The sequence below is a fragment of the Aristolochia californica genome, unplaced genomic scaffold, assembly GCF_029961685.1.
Source record: "Aristolochia californica isolate CCGP_79_NKW_82.1479 unplaced genomic scaffold, dmAriCali1.0.hap1 SCAF_1, whole genome shotgun sequence".
Taxonomy (NCBI): Eukaryota; Viridiplantae; Streptophyta; class Magnoliopsida; order Piperales; family Aristolochiaceae; genus Aristolochia; species Aristolochia californica.
The window spans coordinates 8,873,018-8,893,262 of NW_027181770.1; the positions used below are offsets into that span (position 1 = coordinate 8,873,018).

At 37.4% G+C, this 20,245-nt stretch overlaps 2 protein-coding genes and 1 long non-coding RNA gene across 3 annotated transcripts; 1 reads left to right on the plus strand and 2 right to left on the minus strand.

The window, feature by feature from the left end:
- The first annotated feature begins 3,425 nt into the window (after window positions 1-3,425).
- Window positions 3,426-5,061, plus strand: LOC137958586 (uncharacterized). Its single transcript, XR_011113999.1, has 2 exons — window positions 3,426-3,853; window positions 4,556-5,061. It is a non-coding gene; the product is annotated as an uncharacterized lncRNA (long non-coding RNA).
- Window positions 5,062-5,370: 309 nt separating this feature from the next.
- On the minus strand, window positions 5,371-6,142 carry LOC137959285 (uncharacterized). The gene is given in 2 exon segments (XM_068806685.1): window positions 5,371-5,893; window positions 5,895-6,142. Coding segments are annotated over 2 exon segments (489 nt in total). The 5' UTR covers window positions 6,018-6,142; the 3' UTR covers window positions 5,371-5,527.
- Window positions 6,143-6,468: 326 nt separating this feature from the next.
- Window positions 6,469-12,727, minus strand: LOC137958593 (uncharacterized). The gene is made up of 10 exons (XM_068805659.1): window positions 12,498-12,727; window positions 11,686-11,836; window positions 11,399-11,576; window positions 11,069-11,139; window positions 10,175-10,312; window positions 9,997-10,088; window positions 8,514-8,785; window positions 7,104-7,189; window positions 6,928-7,029; window positions 6,469-6,809 (listed from the first exon to the last, which is right to left on the minus strand). Exons 1-10 carry the CDS (start codon window positions 12,581-12,583, stop codon window positions 6,648-6,650), a joined length of 1,338 nt encoding a protein of 445 aa, XP_068661760.1. The 5' UTR covers window positions 12,584-12,727; the 3' UTR covers window positions 6,469-6,647.
- Window positions 12,728-20,245: the final 7,518 nt, after the last annotated feature.

Consider the following 20,245-nt stretch of genomic DNA (forward strand, 5'->3'; position numbering starts at 1 on the left):
GGATGAGTTTGGCTATACATTGTATGATCTCATTGAAAATAAACTTGTGGGAAGTCGAGATGTTGTGTTTATGGAAGATCAAACTATTCAAGATATTAAGAAGATAGAGAAAACACCATCCCACTACATAGATGGTTTAATTGACTTAGATCCAATTTCTTCTAGAGACTTGTCAACACAAGTTGAAAATGATGAAGAGGTTGACCAACATGCTCCAAGTAAAGTTGATACTCCTTTATAGCTTGACATAGAAAATGAGTCTCTTGTTCAATTACTGCCACTCGAGATTCAAACAGGTGCTACATATAGAAGGTCTCCTAGAGAACCACAACCTTCTAAGCAGTATCCTTCAAAAGAGTATGTACTATTGATTAATGAGGGAGAGCTTGAGAGTTATGAAGAAGCCATGGAAGATGAGCATAAGACACAATGGGTTGATGCTATTCGAGACGAAATGCAGTCATTGCATGAAAATAACACCTTTGAACTGGTAAAGTTGTCTAAGTGCAAAATAGCAAAGAAGAATCGGTGGGTTTATAGATTCAAACAAGAAAAACATTCTTCTTAGCTATGATATAAAACTAGACTAGTTATCAAGGTTTTAGTCAAATAAATGGCATTGATTTTGATGAGATATTTTCTCCAGTTGTGAAAATGTCTTCAATTCGTGTAGTTCTCAACTTAGCGACTAGCCTTAACTTAGAGATTGAGCAAATGGATGTGGAGACTGTCTTCCTTCATGGTGAATTGGAGGAAAAGATTTATATAGAGCAACTAGAAGCTTTCTATGTCAAGAGAAAAGATGAGTATGTATGCAAACTAAAGAAAAGTCTTCATGGTTTGAAATAGGCACCCAGTCAATGGGTATAAAAAGTTTGAGTCAGTTATGGGGGAGAAAGGCTTCAAGAAGACTATTTTTTACCATTGTGTGTTTGTACAAAAGTTTCGTGATGATGATTTTATTATATTATTACTCTATGTTGATGACATGTTGATTGTTGACAGAAATCTTTCTAGAATTGAAATTTTGAAGAAGGAATTAAGTCATTCCTTTGCCATGAAAGACTTGGGGCTAGTAAAGCAAATTCTCAGTATTTGAATTTATCAAGATAGAAAGGAGAAGAAGTTATATATGTATAGAAGCAATACATTGAGAAAGTACTTGAAAATTCAATATGGATAAGTCTAAAGTAGTTAAATCTCCTCTTCTTCTCATTTAAAGTTGTATACCTTGCACAAGCCTCCTTAAGATAATAAGAAGGAAGATATGTAAAGAATTCCATATGCCTCTGGAGTAGAAAGTTTGATGTATGCAACGGTTTGTACAAGACAAGATATAGCTCATGCAAATGGGGTTGTTAGCTGATTTCTTTCAAATCTATGAAGAGAGCATTGGAATGCAGTAAAGTGGATTATGAGGTATCTTCGAGGCACTTCCAAGTTGAGACTTAGCTTTGGGAATGGCGAACCAGTGTTAGTTGGTTACACTTATGCAAATATGGCAGGAGATGTAGATTCCCATAAGTCTATTTCAAGATACTTGATTACTTTCTCTGGTTGAGAAGTTTCTTGGCAGTTTAAGCTACAAAATTGTGTTGCTCTTTTTACCATAGAGGCAGAGTTTATTGTGGCAATAAAAACTTCTAAAAAGTTGTTATGGATGAAAAAAAATTCTTGGGGAACTTGCTTTCGAACGACAACGTTATGATTTGTTATGTGATAATCAAAGTGTCATTCATCTAACAAAAAAATCTTCTTTTAATTCAAGGTCAAAACATATCGATGTGAGGTACCATTGGATAAGAGAAGCTCTTAATGAGAAGTTATTTAAACTTGAGAAAAATCACACAGATTCCAATGACTCTGATATGTTAACAAAGGCATTAGTAGCGAAGAGGAGATTTGTTGGTTTGGGTTTCCCTCCTAAGTGGAAGATGGCCCATTTATGTGAAGCCCATGTGGGGACAAAGACCACATAGAGAGAGTGGTATTCTTTTCCCGGCCCACTTCTATGAGAGAGTTATTAAACCCTTAAAAAGTCGCATTTTTTGTGTATGAAGAAAAACAGAGAAAAAGGGCAGCCACCAAGAGAGAAGAGGAGGAAAAATAGAATTGTCTGTATTTCATCAAGATCTCCGATCGAGGGGGCATCCGTGGTCGGATTAAGTTGAAATTTTATGAGCATGTTCGTGACTCTCGAAGTCCATTTTTTGCTTGTTTGCCTCTAACTTTAACTTTGTAATCTTGGCTTTTATTATAGTGAAGATTTTTGGGTGAACTTTTTGGGTCCCGTTTGTTCTTTTGCGTGTGCTTTAATTGCTGTTAAATTATACGAGTTTTAGTTAATTACTTACTAGTTGATTCACACTAAGTGGGAGAAGAATTGGAAATACAATTTGGTTGCTTGGGCTCGTTTAGAGTATTCATTAATGATCTGTTTGCTTGGAATCATTTGGACGAAAGCCAGCGGCATGAAACTGATTCGCATTTGTTATCTGGTTGCAAGCCATCACCTTGATGAAGGCATTTTTCTTTTGCAGAACCCTTTTTAGCAATTTCATTTCGTATATGAGAAATAAGGGTACGTGACCCTGGACTTCAACATGTCCAAGTATGATTTCGTAGGGGTTGGAGTATCTAATCAGGGTACGTGACTCTGGACTTCAACATGTCCAAGTATGATTTCGTAGGGGTTGGAGTATCTTGGGATTTGCTTCACTAGAACATTATCTGTGATGAAGTTCTGTTTTTGTTTTCCTGCTTGGCCTCCTCTCTGTGGATTTTTCTTCTGTTTCTCTCAGTACAAATGAAGGCTGTTGCAGCGTGCGTAGTGGCTGGCGTCTGCACGAATTCACAGCCTACAGCCAACACTCTCAAAACGATTCTTGAAGCAGGTAAAATTTTCTCTTGTTATTACTGTTGCTGGCTATACAAGGGTGCAATTTCTTCTCTTGCAAGGTGTTGTGCTGTCATCTGTCTGAAGCTCGAGTTCTCATTTTATTTTTGTGTTGCAGTGGGTAACGAAGAAGAGAATGATAAACAGGAGATGCTAATAGCAGAAATTGAGGAGAAAGGAATCAAGGACTTCATTTCTTCCTTGAAGGAGAACTTCACGCCATCCCCTTCTTCCAGCAGTAACGCCATCGTTGGGGCAGATTGTCTTCGAGCAGAGCCGGATACAGAAGCTTCAAAACGACCTAGGACAAATCACTAAAGTTGAACAAAGCTTGCTCGAAACAGTTTTCAAGAGCAACATTCTCGTTCATCGGTACCACCGGGTGTTACAGTGGTCGCTGATGGATGCGGTGATTAAACAACATTTTTTGTCAGAGATGATTAGGATTAAAGAAGAAAGTTGAAGAGAGGTTGTGGAGGTGAGCAATTTGATCTTTTCTTTAGTAGATTCCCGAAAGTTTCGAATTACCTCCGAGTACGAGGGCATTTCTATTTTCTGATCAGTTTGGGCTGATTGCATTTCGAAGGTGTGGACAGTGCATAACATTGCTCATGTATTCATGAATGATCCAGAATCCATATATTCAGGAGTGATAAAAAAACTTAAAACAAAAAATCGTTCAAGTAGCAGTACTGGAATATGTACCTTTACGGAAAGGGAGCAGGTGAACGATACTCAGGGAACTGTTATGAAAAAAGTATCTTCCTGTACTAAGCAAGTTATAACTTATGGATACACTGGGGATAGGTAAGATAATTTGGGGGATTTTAGTAAAAAAAGAAACGATTGGAGAAGGAGGGTGAAGTCGAGAGATAAAGAGTGCGGGAAAAAAAAGAGGGAGAGAGAGGGAAAGGAAGAGCAGGCGACGAAGGAGGAGAAAGTGAGGAAAAGAGAAGGGTAAGTTCGATTTCTGGTTACCCTTCCTGTTTTCAATTTTTCCCCTTCATCTTTTTTGTTTTAATATCGTTTTTCTCTTTGTTCTCATCATCTCCTGGTTTATTTTCTCAATCGATGCGATTTAGTGCTGGATCGAAGGGCTTTACGTTTGTTTTATGATTATTAAGGCTTTGATTTTGTCAATATACCGAGACAAAATTTCTATGAGGTCTGATTTAAGGTTTTCCATACGAATCTCGAGATGTTCTCTTTTAGGGTTTAAATTATTTTCTGTTTTGTCTTGTTTCCCTTAGGTGCTTGCTGAGATGTAAACTTCCAGCAATTTTATTAAATTGCTGTGATTTTAGGTTCTGATTGATCTTGTCTGTGGTTTGTTGGATATATAAGGGAGGAGTAGCTGACATTGAAAGGTTGAGTAGATTAACCATTGGTTGTACTTCTAGAGTTTCATGTTTCTATTGACTGGTTTATAATTAGTAGGATATGAAGAAAGTTATTGAATTGAGGATCTGAAGCAGATTGAAGTTGTTTGGCTTCCAACTTTTCATGTTTGTTCATTTTAGACAAATTTTCATGTTTTGTTTTGAGAATGTTTTCTTATAGAGGTTTAATGAGTCAAAGAATTTACTGGAGACTCTCCCAAGGCTTGATGTCTACTATGCCAGTGCACATACTCTAATTTTCACTAGTACTGGCTTGCAGGTTTTCAGTGTTTGATTTGAGTAGAGGATGGCGGAAAGAGGGAAAGGAAAAACGGTGTATATTGTACACGAGGGTCGTAACCCAGGAGTGTACAAGGATTGGGCGGCTGCAAAGGAGCAGGTGGATGGGTATCCAGGAAACTGCTACGAAAAAGCAGGCAACTCGAAACATTATGTTGTCTACAAGGGATTCAATCCGGGAGTTTATGATTCTTGGGAAGAAGCCCATCAACAAGTCTACGGATACAGTAATAACAGCTACGAAAAATGTCGTGATCGGGACGAAGCGGAAAGCAAGTTCAAGAACCGTTACAGTCAGTGGGACTGAACATGTCGGGGCTAGTGCGAAGTAGAGTCTCACTGAAGCCACAAGGATTATGAGGAGTCTGTGTGGATAAGCAGAAGGTTGGTGGTGAGTTTCTATGTTAATCACTCAGTAGAGTGCGGTGTGCTGTGTGCTCTGTATAGACAAAATGAAATAATTCAATAAAAATAGTTGTGAAGAAATTGTGAGCCTTCTTCCTTTTTACTCTTCTGTAACAGAGGTGTAGCCTTCCGTTTCCCTTCTATCCAACGAGAGAAACAAGTTTGGAAGATTGATGGAAATGAGGAGGTGTAGCCATACTTGCCTATTGTCGCCACTGCCGCCGGTAGACAGCTTTGATTATCCATAGGAGGTGCTTGTTTGCCTCCGGTGGCTGTTGAATTAGGGATTTCGGAACCGAATTGCTTCCAGATTCTGGGGGATTTTTATTTAATGGGGTGATGGTTTCGAACAATCAGAACCCTTTAGGAAGAACTATCCGGTTTCATATGATGGCAGCAAAAATGATTTGGATAGAGCAGAATATTGACCCTTTAAAACGGAATTTGTAGTTTAATTCAGAGAATAGTTGGAGTAGCAACTAGATCCGAGTAACTAGATATGGTGGACAAAGTTTCTAGATAAACCAGGACTAAATCTGCAAGAATCCTAGCCAGACAAACTAAGATAGACAGCGGCAGTAACTCCCAGGGCATAAACTCCCATGACAGATCCCACCACACCTTTCCCCGATCGAGTGACAGCCCCCAGCCCGGCAATTCCAGCGATTCCGATCGGGATTCGTCGGAGAACCTTGTCGCGAGCATTGGATATAATTACATACCTGAAGAGATGGAGCGAGAACGCCTTGAATTCTAACAAATTTAATGTTTCCTTATATTCGGCGGTGGTTGCGATTGCGTGATCGACCTGCACCTTGCTAGGAGGCGATGACACCCACTGTTTGACGAAAGGAAGAGAAGAGGAGAGGGTAAGGTGGAGGCGCAGAGAGGCGTCGTAGAGCTGGTAGGGCCGTAACACCGGGGAAGGCATGCTGTGTAAGATTCAGACAGTCTTCATAGACACTGGTGCAGGCGGCATCGAATTCCGGTGAGGCTTCGAGGATCCGTGAGACCCTTTTTGAGGCGGAGAGACCCATGGAGACCGACAGAAGACAGATTTTCCTGCTCTAAAGACGGGTAAATATCATCATTTTTGCGACGTAGATTGGGAGTTCAGTTGGGTGGTCAGTGTTGTGAACTGATAAATCTCTGGATATTCAACAGCTACTCAATTCCATAGTTACCGAAACCTTTTTGTCCATTGTGATCTTTGAATTCTTATATAAATAAATCTTTATATCAGTTTTTTCTCTAATAGGCTGCCAAAATCTGTAATTTTTTGAAGTCCCAACCGAGCTTAATCCAACTGACTTCAAACCATTTTGATCATTTGGATTCATACTATTAGAATCATGATTATTAATAGAATCACTGGAGGATACTTGGTGGATGAACTGAAGAAGAGAATTAATCATTTCAAACATTTCAGGGTAGATTACACTTCTTGAACCCACATGAATAAGAAAGAATGGCAGATAATCTTTACAATTTTAGCAACTTGGAAGTTCACTGGTATTGCTCTACTCAACACAAATACAAAGAAAATCTGAGACGCCAAATTACAAACATAAATCAAACAAAAAAAAAAAATTCACAAAGAATTAGAGGAAGCTTTAAGGGAAATAAGCAACACTTTTAGAAATAAACAAAAAATAATTTGGAGGTCTCTAGCTGAGTAAATGGCTGGGAGAATTTTCAAACATAGTATGCCACATATATGCTCTTGATAGGACCATCTCTAGTTCTTGGTCGGCCCAGTTCAGTGTGGGAAGGTGTTGGAGGAACATGACCATTTCCTGGAAATCAAGTTTCTGAAGCTTGTCTGACCACTGAATTGAAACGGAAGGATTAGCTTTGATGGGTTCAAAAACAGCCAAGCAGGTAATTTTTGCCAATCTTATTTGTTTCCAAATATTAGAACCGTTGAGTAAAACATTCAAAACATACCGTTAAAAGAAAGCTGGCAAATATGTACACAAGGAACTCAGGCAGAGCATCTCCCTCAGCCAGATATGTATCCCATAACCGAGTTACTAAATGGAATGGAATCTGTCAAATATTAAGCCCAAGATTAGCTCAATTCAAGTAGTAGTCAAAGGAATTATCTATTAGTTGAAACAAACCTCACGAATCAGAAGGCAATTGAACCAGCGAAAAGCAAACTGCAGAAATTCCAAACCTTGCTCCTCCATGTGCCTTGAAACAGGTTCTAGAACCAATCCAACAAATCACATGTCAAAAGTTTTAAACATATTCAAACAACAACAACACCAGACAATCTGAAGAAATGAAGTTTTGAAGATCATAAAAGATAGTGCAGACTAGCTACTTTTGATGGTAGAGTGACAGACAGAGAAGAAAGGACAGACATTTGCAGAAGATCAAATATAACAATGATGATAATGATGACATCAAGGTTGCACAGCTCAGTCTTGGGTACAAATGACTCGTCGGAGTTAAAAACAGATGTCTCAGATTTGTTTTAATGTATCATTTTAAAAATTACAAATATTGAAATATAAATATAAAAAGTAAAAAATGAACCCAAGCACTTTTAAGATATTTGTATCGCTTTTATCAAGGAAGAAGCACAACACATATATGATGAGACATATAAGATGAGTTCAGGGACAGTTCTTTGATCTAATCAACTTTCCTTTTAGAGCCAAATATTATACTATACGATTGAAGTTATAAATAAATTATCTAATAGCTTTGATCACTTAATGATGTTTTTGTAAGTTTGATGGATCACTTGAAAGAACTTTTTAATAGATTTGACGTTGTCTCTGTAATCTACTATATCGTATTACAATATGGTTTAGTGAAAAACACAGAAGAAACCTTATTTTCTGTTTCTTTAGGCATGAAAACTTCATAATGGCTATCATAATATACACCACTATGGACCAGGCTCTCTCTGATCCAAGTCAGACCGTCTGACTCCCTCCAACTCATCTCAGACAGAGCCAAATCCCAGATAACAAGAAGTGAAACGCTGAGTTGGTAAACCATGAAGATTGGAAATAAACATATAAGAGAGCACTAAAGGGTGACACCACTGGATGAAAACAATGATATAGAGCTATTTGATATGGTTTAGGCATGTTCTATGTACATAATGCACCACTGAGAACAGTTTCACAGATCTAGAATGATAAACCAGAGGAAAAAAGGAAGATCGAAGCTGACATGGATAGCAGTTGTCAGGAAAGACGTGAAAAGGGTGACCTAACAAGAATCACCATACATGAGGAATGGAGTGAAAAGCTCTATCTATCCCATCCCAATACAATAAGTACGAAGGTCTAAGAACAATGATGTACACAGGAGACACTCAACAAGGACCTAAGCAAATTCTCTTTGGAAATTGCAAGAATATACAGATTCCAAATTTGTGAAATGGTCATGTCAATAAGTTTCGATGGTATTAAGAAATTCTCACCACCAACAGGAACTCAGAAACGAAGGGTGCTTAAATAGTTAAGAAGGCATTGGCAAAGGATGCTTCAACAATGAAAAAGAAAAAGTACCATCAATTCGTCGGACCAATTCCTTTAGTTTGAAGACAAGTCTCTGAATGCCCGGTTGTGCAAATGTGTAATGGTCTTGCATGCCGTCAAGCAATTTTGACAGACACCAATAGCAGTCGGCTTCTATATCAGATATTTGTGATGGAGATAAGTTTGAAATCGACCATTTATCCATGCTGTCTTCTAAATGCTCCGACAAGAAAACAACTAAGAAAGGTGTCACAAGATCATTTATTCCCTGAACATATCCACTTGCTGGGTGACGAATAGCCCTGTAAAGCAAATTTGGGCAGGTGAATAACTCAAAATACATAAATACCCACTTATGTCATCACTAAAAAATACATCTGGTTTCAGAAAATATATGGAGTAAAAATGTTATAACAGGAGTTTCTGGTTTTCAACTGATACACAAAGTAATCATTTCAAAATAATACATAAAAATTAAAAAATAACTAATTAACAAAATAAAAAGTTGTGACAGTTGTTGTATGACATTCTCAAATGCCAATATTTAATTGAAAAGTCGTTTTCCAATTAATTACTCTCACCCACCTAAAGATGCGAAAATTACTCTGGCCTCTTGTATTCACCCCCTAATTTGATTTTTTTAAAAGTTGAACAAGATACCCTTCTTTAATTACTAAATTAGTATTTTATTGACATTCAAAATAATAGTACTTTATCAAGCAAACTGCCTGCTATGTTACCAAACACAGTGGAGGGAACTGGTAAGCAGCACTTATTCGTCATTGCAAAGCAATTGAAGCAGTATCTTATGAGACACTCTCAGGACTGACAGCTCCACTGCAAGGGTCTTTACCGCAGAATGGTACCAGGGATCAGGTTCATTAAAAGTATCTAAGTCTAAATAAAACTCAGGAAGCCTCTTCCCTCCTTCCCTCCGAACATCAAGAGAAAGGAGAGGAGGCAGGCTGCCCCCCACCGCCACACCCCATGACTGAAGGGGCTAGGCCCTAACTCCCCTTTTTCTTCTCTTTGAAAACAGAGAGGCAACAGAGAAGAAAAAAATGTGGAAAGGGTGGGTTTCCTCCCTCCCCTCTGACAACAGGGGGACAGCTACCAGCCGCCATTTGGGGGGAGGGGGGAGGCTCCACCCTTCCCCCTCCACTCCCAAATAGAGAGGAGCATGGCCTCCTTTTGTCCCGACATCTGAAAGAAGCGGTGAACAGGTCCCTCTTCCCCCTTTTCCTTTTTAAAGAAAACCTGTAAATAATTAATTAAGAGTAAATTCATCAAATTTTGTCAAAAAATAAAATAAGGAGCAGAGAGTATGCTTTTTAAATCAACTGTATGTAAATTGCAATTCTTGAAGGGGTGAGAGTAATTTTGACATTTTTCAGAGGTGGAATAGTAATTAAACCTATTTCAAAACAGCAGGGAAAATCAAGTTGAACCTTAGATCAACCTGAGCACTTTGTGAAACTTAACTAACCAAAAGAAAAAGAACAAAACACTTAACCATGTATACAAAATGCGCTCAAGAGATTTTTGTATTTCTGGTTGCTGAAAGAACGTCACATCAGGTACAGTCCGAGGACAATCAACAGAAATCTAAGACAAAAGACAAAATAAGAAATCATTATTCTTCAGAAACAAAAGAAAAAGATTTGGCCATTTTTTGTTTCAACAAAACATACCTGGCGAAGCATGTTAATTTCATCGTCAGAACGTTCTGTATCAGGAATGTCATAGTACTGGGAGACACAGTCAACATACTCACGTCGTTTTCTTCTCAGAACCACCTCCGTTCTATCTAAATTAGGTGGTGCATATCCCTGCCGTCAGCTTATATTTTAAACTTCAAACAAGTATAAAGAACCCCCTAAATCCTAAAAGATAAAGATAAACAAGTGAATTGAAACTCCAAGACCCTTTTTTGAGCAATGCTGAAGTGTTGATGTTCCGAGATATAAGCAGAGCAAGAAAAAGCTAAGGCTACTTCTCACCAACAGTAAGATTATTGCCACGAATGATAATAATGATAATAATTGTAAATTTTGTTGTTATGGAAAAGATAAGACACAGAAGAATGACATCAGAAGAGCATGGATTCAAAAATAAATAAATAAATCTTTACTATGACAGCTGAATCACGTAAATCCATTTGGAAAAGGGTAAAACATCATCTTTGATTTCCATATTCTGTGACTATATTCCCCACCTTATATTGCTGGTATATTCAGAAGACTAACGAGATCTTCTATATAATGCTTACTCCTACAAGAGATGAAATTCCCTTCGATGCAACATGAACGTTAACTATCAGTGGCTATACCATGCATGTCTTTCTACTGAAGAACTAGAATCATCTGATTCAGGTAACATAGTAGATCTCTTTTGGTTTCTGCTGATACACAATGTTAAAAATCCCAATCACAACATACACTTTACATGCATATAATGAGCTCATAAAGTGATAAACAAACAAATCAGGAGATAAATGACCATAAAGTGGCAAATTTGTACAACATGATCACACTTAGCAAACTTGTCTGTCAATATTAGCATCAAATTCCAGAAAAACACCATACCAAAAGAAGCCTCCATATATTTGACCGCATATATGATGGTACCCCACTCCAAGCCAATTCCCGCAACTTCTCTGGAAAAATATTAGAAAACATTGACAAATTAGCAGAAGTTAATAGGAAAGTTGTAGAGAATAGGTTCAATGGATACACAGATAAAGACGATTAGACTTCAAAAGCAAGTGCACTTTAACTGAGAAATCCATGTCTGTGACTTGAGATATAGAAATTGCTTAATATCGAAGTCACTGGTAAAATAATGTCTGTGATTATGGCAATACTCAGATAAATAAATCAACTCAAAGACAAGCACTCTGGTATTAAAGAATGGACCCAGTATAACAGTTGTTCCGGACAGTTCCTTTGTGAACTTTGAAACTCTGGCAGAATCTGTAGATCTAGCCCCAGATATAGATCTCTGCACACCTCCAGAAGTGCTCTCACTGTTTGTAGTTGGTAATCTAAGTTTACTTATGTTGCTTAGTGCTTTTCCAGCACTTTGAACTTCTCCCTGCACAAAACCATTTTTTCAATGTGGGAATTTGATGCTCATACACAACAAGTAATATATGAGGGAGAAAGACTAGGCCAACACGGAGTGTGAATTCCATCAATATTACCTCAGGAGTTCCCATGTGATCACTGGGTCCAAGATCATTTTCAGATCGACTCCTTTCGGTTCTTGGAGACTGTTCAGGAAAGCTAGAATCGTTGAAGGACTCTTTTCTGGTTAGCAAAACTTTACCAGGAAAACTGCGACCTTTAAGTAACCTGAACAAAGAAAAAAACAAAAAAAAATGTATATTAGGAAGAATGAAAACTTTTCTTTATGAAAATCATTGTTCCGCCATAGATTAAAACATTTTCTATGTGACATTCAGGTTCCTTTTGGCGGGTGCTACAGCGACCTACTCTCCAGAAGAGCCTAAGAAAAAGTAGGAAATAGTTGCACAATGTCGCGGTAAAGTTATTGGAACTCCCAGTTTACACAAAGACGTAAGAAGTACAAGCCTCATTAACCCAAAAAGAAAAATGACAAATGATTAGCAATTATTGAAAAAACCTAGCTGGAAACATTCCTTTCAGCCATTAAAGACGAACCCTTCGATTTGGCTATCCGTTTTCACATATCAAAGAAAATCCCAGTTCCTCCAAAATTTTATGACAACCAATCTACGAAACCAGAATAAATTATCCAACTAAAATCACTAAAACCAATGGATCAAGTGCATGGCAGAGTCATAACTATTCCACCACTGATATAGAATTGAAAATCTACGGAAAAATCATATTATGTACTTCGAAATTGACAATTGAAAAGCACAGATCTAACGCAAATTTCCGTCATGCCGGGGCAGGAAAACATTAGCATTAAGTAAGCCGAAAGAGATCCTCATGGAAAGAAACTTAAAGAGGGAGTCAGTAGACGTACCCCTGTACATTTCTGAGGGTTTGGTTGAATCTCCAGTCGAGATTGAAACTGCCCTCCTTTTGCTCCTCTTCTCCGTTGTTCTTCATAGCTTGTCTGCGACGACCATGGAGTCCCGCTTTTACGGGGTTTTCCCCTTTTTCAACACAAAAACGAACAGAATACGAATCAAAAAATTGAATAATTTATTCTGGCAGAGCTAAAACTGAATTTTGTAGAGCTATAATTAAATCTAAGCCAAGCCATGAACGAAACATAATGTGTGAGGATTTTGTTGCACAATCTAATCAATGCTTTTTAGAAGGAGAATGATGTGTCGTGAGATTTTAGACTTGGATGGGTCATGGATTGCAATTATTTCAAGTTATTTATATTTTTATGCATATAAGTTTCATTTGAATAAATTATTTGTTATTCACTCCTATGGTGTATTAGTAAGTTGTTTAATTTAATTATGCTAATTATTTTATTTGTAATTTAATGAGGCGATGCAGGGCGAGGGGTGGGGGTGGGATATGTTCAGTTTTGGGATCGAGTTTGAAGTTCTGAGAAACCCAACCTGCGCCCACCCTTATGAATGAACAACATCCAAGAATGTTCAAAATCGATTTCAACTACGACATATGCAAGGGCAATCATGCCTTATAGTTAGTGTGAGATCCTCCGGGAGGACTTGTATTAGAGCCAGGTTAGCTCTTTTGGCATCGACGTAGATGGGCTCCGGTCTCGTGGCGGAGGGAGGACTCTTCTCCTTGATTGTAGACCCATCTCCCAAATAAAAAACTCCCACTGTGGGAAGTCATCCTCTTCGAAAATGGCAGAAAAAAAAGTGACGGTCACAACTAGGGGTGGCTTCGAACTGAGCCGGTTCACGAGCCGGCTCGGTTCGACTCGTCATTTATCGAGCTCGAGCTGAGTTCGAGCACCGAAATGGGCTCGTTTCCCTTAACGAGCTGAGCTCGACTGAAGCTAGGTTCGGTTCGTCGGCTCGCGAGCCGGCTCGAAATGAGTCGAATTGTTATGAATCGGTATGGATCGCGAGCGAGAGCAAGGGGGGGAAAAATTTTGCCTCCCCCCTCGTCATCGCCGTCACCTCCCATCGGTTGTTGTCGCCGCCTCTACCGCCGTCGTAGTTGTTCGCCGGCGTCTATACCGCCGTCGCAACTGCTCGCCGGCCGCCTCTGTGGCCGTCCGTTTGATTTCTTCCTCTCCTCGCTGTCGCCTCTATTTCCGTCACTGCCGCTTCCAACACCGCCGACTCCGTCGTGGCCGTCATCCCCGACGATAGGTCCTCCCCCACGCCGTAACCCCCTTCCCTCCGTGTCGTCTCGGCGGAAAACCAAAACAAGGGAGAAATAATCTTCCCCTTCCTCGCAAGAAGATGATCAAGTAAAAAAATAAAAAAACTTTTTCCTCTGGAAAAAATTAAAAATAAATTTTATAGAAATAATTTTCTATAAGCTATTAGTGTCTCATTTTTTTAAACATTTTTCTAATTGAAATTTTTTATTAAAAATCATATAATTTTCTAAGTAAGATTTTTCGTACCAAGATGGGGTAGAAAACTGTATAGAAAATTTTTGAATAAGTATTTAACAGTTGATGCTATAATACTTTTAGCATGAAGCAATTTTTATTGCAATTTTGTGTTTGATATTTTATTTAATTCAAAATTTATTGATAAGTATAATAATATATTAGATTGATTATTATTTTTTATTTATTTCCCTAGAAGAGACAATAAAAGGTCCATTTAACTTTCCTAAGAAAATTTTAAAATATTTCCTGTAATTTTCTAATAAGTCACTAATAGTAATAAGATTTTATTTCAAGGTGTTTTTGGGAATATATATCATAGGAAAAATATTTTTAGTTTTTCCTAGAATATAAGTTTTTATCTAGGGGCACTACGGAGATTCAAAAATTACAAAACAAGCTAGACAACAATTGGAGTAAAAAATATTAATATTGGTGCATTTTAATCCATTATTGAAATTCAATCCTGAACCTCCCCTATCATTATATTTTTTTAAAAATGTATGCATAATTTTATATATAATTTATTCAAAGCCACTCCTACGTGTGAGATCATAAACAAGGAAAAAAAAACTCTTTGTCCCTTCCTCATGGCTCTTAAATAAATTGAAAAGATATTTTAGTAGAAATACGTTTCTAGAGACTATTAGTGGGTTTCTCAATAAATGTTGAAAAGACATTTTTAATAGAAATATAGGAACCATTAGTGCCTCATATTTTTTCAAAATATTTTTCTAATTATAAATTCTTTTTAAAAAATCATATAATTTTCCAAGTAAGATTTTCTTGCCAAGATGGGTTAGAAAACCATATAGAAAATTTTTGAATAAGTATTTGACAGTTGATGATATAATACTTTGAGCATGAGGCAATTTTCATAGCAATTTTGTGTTTGACATTTTATGTGATTAAAAATTTATCGATAAGTATAATAATATATTAGATTAATTATTAATTTTTATTTATTTCCTTAGAAAAGGCAATAAGAGGTCCATTTAACTTTCCTAAGAAAAATTTAAAATATTTCTTGTAATTTTCTAGTAAGTCTGTAATAGTAATAGGATTTTATTTAAAGGATTTATAGTAATATTTGGGTGATTGTAAATTGATAGTGATATTTTATTTAATTTTGTTGTGTTTGATTATTGAATGGAGTTTATTTATAATGTTATGCAGTGTATGGAGTGTTTAGATTATTTTATGGAGTGTATAAACAATTTCATGAAATGTTTATGGAATGTATAGACAATTTTATGGAGTATTTTATGGAGTGTTTATGCAGGTATTATGTATATTGATTATGCCCAATTTTAAGTAGAGGTCATGCCGAATTTTATACAAGTATTATATATATAGATTATGCTCAATTTTAAGTAGAGGTTATGCCCAATCTTATACACATATTATATATATAAGTTATGCTCAATTTTATGTAGAGGTCATGCCCAATTTTATGTAAAATGTATGCATAATTTATATACATTATATTCGATATATATTTTTTGAAAATTTTTAAATGTATGTTGAGGCTCGAACTCGTTGGGCTCGAGCTCGATAACAATTTTAGGCTCGAGACGAGGTTCGGCTCAAAATATTTAAATCAAACTCGACTCGAACATAAGCAAGTTCGGGCTCGGCTCAGCTCGATGTCACCCCTAGTCACAATGACAGTCGACTCTAGCCAAACCTCCGATGTGCGGAACAACGTTCCGAAGATGACGGAAGTCTTTTCGTCCCGTGCAGTTCAAGGGAGTCATTGGGCAAGGAAACTCCCGTTTGACGTTGTTCAGAGACCGTCGTCGTTTCGATTAAATCCGCTTCCTAACTTAGGCGGATTTAATTGGAAGGAGTGACCCGGACCTGACAGGATCAGGCCGAAACGAACCGTATCAGGCCAGATCGAACGAACCAGACTTGAGGCTGAATCAACCCAGTAGCCCGGACCAAACCGGACTCAATTCAGACCAGACTAGACAAGACAAGACTTGATTTGGACCAAATTCGGATTAGACCAGATTTGGACCAGACTCGACTCATACCAAGACTCAACCCAGACTAGATTCAGACCGCACTTGAGACGGACCAGACTCTGACCTATCCCAGGTTATCGAGATGTGTATCATAGGCAAAGACAAGGTGGGGTATTTCAACGATGATCCTCCTCATACAGATAAGGACCCATGTAATGCTTTCCTCGGATCTATTAAAGCGGTTAATCGTAGCATGTGGATATTCGATTTTGGAGCAACGAACCATATGGCATTTGATGCGAATGATTTTATCAGACCTCTCCTCCCCAACGAACTAGCATTGTCAATGCTAATGGAGTTATTTCTCCAGTAACAGGGGCTAGAATAATGTTGTTATCACTAGCCCTATCATTATCTAATACACTACTCATGCCATTTCTTTCTCACAAGTTGTTATCAGTGAGTAGAGTTATCCACGACCTAAATTGTGTTGTTCTTATTTACCCTACATTTTGTCTTATTCTGGTTATTTTCACCAAAGAGATTATTGGGTGTGATACTAAGAGGAGGGGGCTCTATTACATGGAAGATTTCAGTTTAGGTCGTGCATATCACATGCGGCACCTGAACGACCTCAAAGTGGAATAGATTTTGTTGTGGCACCATCGGTTAGGCCATCCTTCATTTGGGTATTTGAAACATATGTTTCCTGATCTATTTTTTAAATTGTCAGTTCTGGATTTTAACTATGAGACTTGCATTCTAGCTAAAAGTTAGTGGGTCAATTATCTGTTAAGTATGAATAAGAGTGATGATCCTTTCGTTATAATTTACTTTGATGTGTGAGGTCTTTCCCCCAATGATGCTAGATCTGGTGTCCACTAGTTTGTCGTCATTGTTGATGACTGCACACGAATGACTTGGCTTTACCTGTTGAAACACAAGGATGATGTCTTTCGTACCTTTCAATTATTTCATGAGATGATCCAAACTCAGTTCTTCACCAATATTCGAATTCTTTGATTTGATAATGGTGGAGAATATGTGAATCATCAGTTTCGTGATTATTTCCAATACCATAGACTAATTCATGAAACCTCAAACTCCTCAACAAAATGGTATTGCAGAGAAAAAAAATCACCACATTTTTTAAACAACTCGACTCTTTGACTTGGGACTCAAGTGCCTAGTCATCATTGGCCTGATGTTGTTATTACGACCATCCACCTCATACCCCCATCGAATTTTTGGTTGTATTGTGTTCGTTATTCTCCACAAAAACCAGCACTCAAAGCTTGATCCGTGTGTCGTTCAGTGTTTGTTTGGGATATGTGGTCCATCAAAAAGGGTACCGTTGCTACAATCCAACTATTTAGCACACATGTATTTATGGATGTCACATTCTTTGAATCTTAAACTTTTTACTAATCTACTACATCCAATTCTTCTCTTTAGAGGCAGACACGAGAAAAATAGTTGAATTGAATGGCATTTGACTGGTTCAAGGACAATGATATAGCAACCACTGTGGAACCATATCCAAAGAATACATCTTCAAAAATTGATGAAGCAGTACCCCCTTCTCCCCTCAATATCCAGTGACCCATCTCCTGAGAATATCATTGAGGTAAGTACTCCCGTCACTCAAAATTTTAATGATATGGCTATTCCTGTTGGTTATGAATTACATGTCAAACACAATCGGGGCAAACCACTGAATAAATATTCCCCCGAAAGTGAGGGAAAAAAATCGAAATATCCTATTATCAATTATGTGTCTAAAAAAGAATTATTTGACCCCCTCAAGAAGTTTGTAAATGAACTTTCTTCACAACATATGTTCACACAAGTGTTTATGAAGCTCTAAAAGACCATAAGTGGGCTCAAGCCATGAAAGAAGAAATGGAGGTATTAATGAAAAATGAGACTTGGAGTCTCGTTCCTTTACTTGAAGGTAAAAGAATAGTAGGGTGTAAATGGGTATTTTCCATCAAATACAAATCCAATGGAACAGTTGAACGGTACAAGCCAAGGCTAGCAGCAAAAGGATATACACAAACATATGGCGTGGATTATCAAGAGACATTCTCACCGGTAGTCAAATTGAATACTATTAGAGTTTTGTTATGTCTTGCAACTAATCTTGATTGGTCATGACACCAATTTGACGTTAAAAATATTTTTCCCCATGGAGATCTTGAAGAAGAAATCTACATGGATGTTCCTCTAGGATATGTGGCAAATTCTGAAGCAAAGATGGTGTGCAATGAACTCTATATGGCTTGAAGCAATCTCTTAAAGCATGGATTGGGAGATTGAGTTTGGAATTGCCGAAATATAGTTTTAAACAAAGTAACTCAAATCATACGTTATTCTTCAAGCATCGATGAGGTAAAGTAACAGTTTTGATAGTGTATGTATATGATAAAATCATTATAGCAGATGATCCAAAAAAAATAACAAGACTTCAAGAGTAATTGGCAACAAAATTTGAGATGAAAAATCTGGGAGGACTCAATATTTTGTGGGAATCAAAGTTGTTAGGTCCAACAAAGGTATATTCCTTTTCCAACGAAAATATATCTTAAATCTATTATCAAAAGTTGGACTACTAAAGTGTAAACATGCAAATACCCCCAATAATCTCAAATTACAAGCTTCGAGAATACCAATACCAAGTACTAATAGACAAAGGAAAATACCAGACGTTGGTTGAGAAACTTATTTATCTCTCCCATAAACGACCTGATATCACGTATGCAGTAAGTGTAGTAAGCCAATTTATGCACCGTCCAAGTGAAGATCATATGAATGCTATGAATCAAATTCTCTGGTACCTAAAATCCTCCTCTGGGAAATGACTCATGTTCTCAAGAAACCATTACCTAAGGGTTGGAGGCTTTATAGATACTGACTGGGTATGGAATATATCAGATAGAAGATCCACCTCAGGCTATTTTACTTTTGTTGGAGGGAACCTAGTTACCTGGAGAAGTAAGAAACAAAAAATGGTAGCTTTATCAAGTGTTGCAGCCGAGTTTCGTGGGGATGGTTAATGGTCAATGTGAGCTTCTCTAGCTTCATAGATTATTAACCAAATTTGGCTTTGGGCTAAACTGTGAGATGATCTTATTCTGTGATAACAAAGTGGCTATTGATATTCCACATAATTTGGTTCAACATGATTGGACTAAACATGTGAAAGTAGATCGACACTTCATTAAGCAAACCTTGAGGCAAAGATAATTCGATTTCCATTTGTTAAATCTGAAGACCAGTTGGCAGACATACTTACAAAAGCAGTATACAACAAGAACTTCTACAACTCACTTGGCAAGTTGGGCATCAGAGAATTGTATGCTTCAACTTGATGGGGACTGTTAGCGTGAGATCCTCTAGAGGAGGACTTCTTCCCCTGTCGGGTTATCTTCTAGATCTGTAAAAACAAAGGAAAAAATCTTCCGTAACACTAGTTTTAGAATCTAAATGTAATTATTATTGTATAAATACCGATGTAAAACGACATATGAAATAATTAAATAAGAAAGAAATATTTTACCGAAAGTTTTACATTATTACCTATCAACACTGCATGCAATAAGTAAGACAGTCAAATGTTTCCCTTTTAAATGACTCTAATCTACTAAATCTCAAATGAATGAATGTAACTACTAAGTACCACAAGTAGTTATACAAATGTATTATCACCACCTTAGCAAATTTGACAACTCTATACAACCAATGCAACGATTCAAAATTAATCAGATCAACCAAAGATAGAGGTAGAGACATGGAACCAACCCCTCCTCAATCGGCAAACCCAATGGGAGGGAGAGGGGTATTAAATATTGAACTTAACTACATCTTTACAATTGATTAAGGGTGGTATTTATACAATTTAGAATAAGAAAGATTAACTTTACATGAAAAGATAATTACAACATGGGATAAATACAATGGGATCTTATTCGATAACTGAAAGGATTATGTTAATCTCTTATCATGCCCCCTCAAGATAGGTCACAGTTAGAGAGGCCAATCTTATCTCGTAGCAAAAGAAATTGTGAACGTGGCACAAACTAAGGAAATTTATTTCGAAGGTTCTTGGAAGCAAAAAGACGGGAAGATATATGGCACTGGTAGTGGCTAGGGCGGACAAAATCGGAGAGCGCACATTATCCGACGAAGAGATGTGTTTTGAGGGTTCTTGGAAACAAAAGGATGGGAAGAGCAATGACACAAGTA

Coding starts and splice junctions, on each gene's coding strand:
- LOC137958593 (XM_068805659.1), bottom strand. CDS start 12,583: ATGAAGAACAACGGAGAAGAGGAGCAAAAGGAGGGCAGTTTCAATCTC. Junction 10,313..11,068: donor ATATATGGAGGCTTCTTTTG/GTATGGTGTTTT, acceptor AGCTGACGGCAG/GGATATGCACCACCTAATTT. Junction 8,786..9,996: donor GAGCGCATTTTGTATACATG/GTTAAGTGTTTT, acceptor TTTGCTTTACAG/GGCTATTCGTCACCCAGCAA.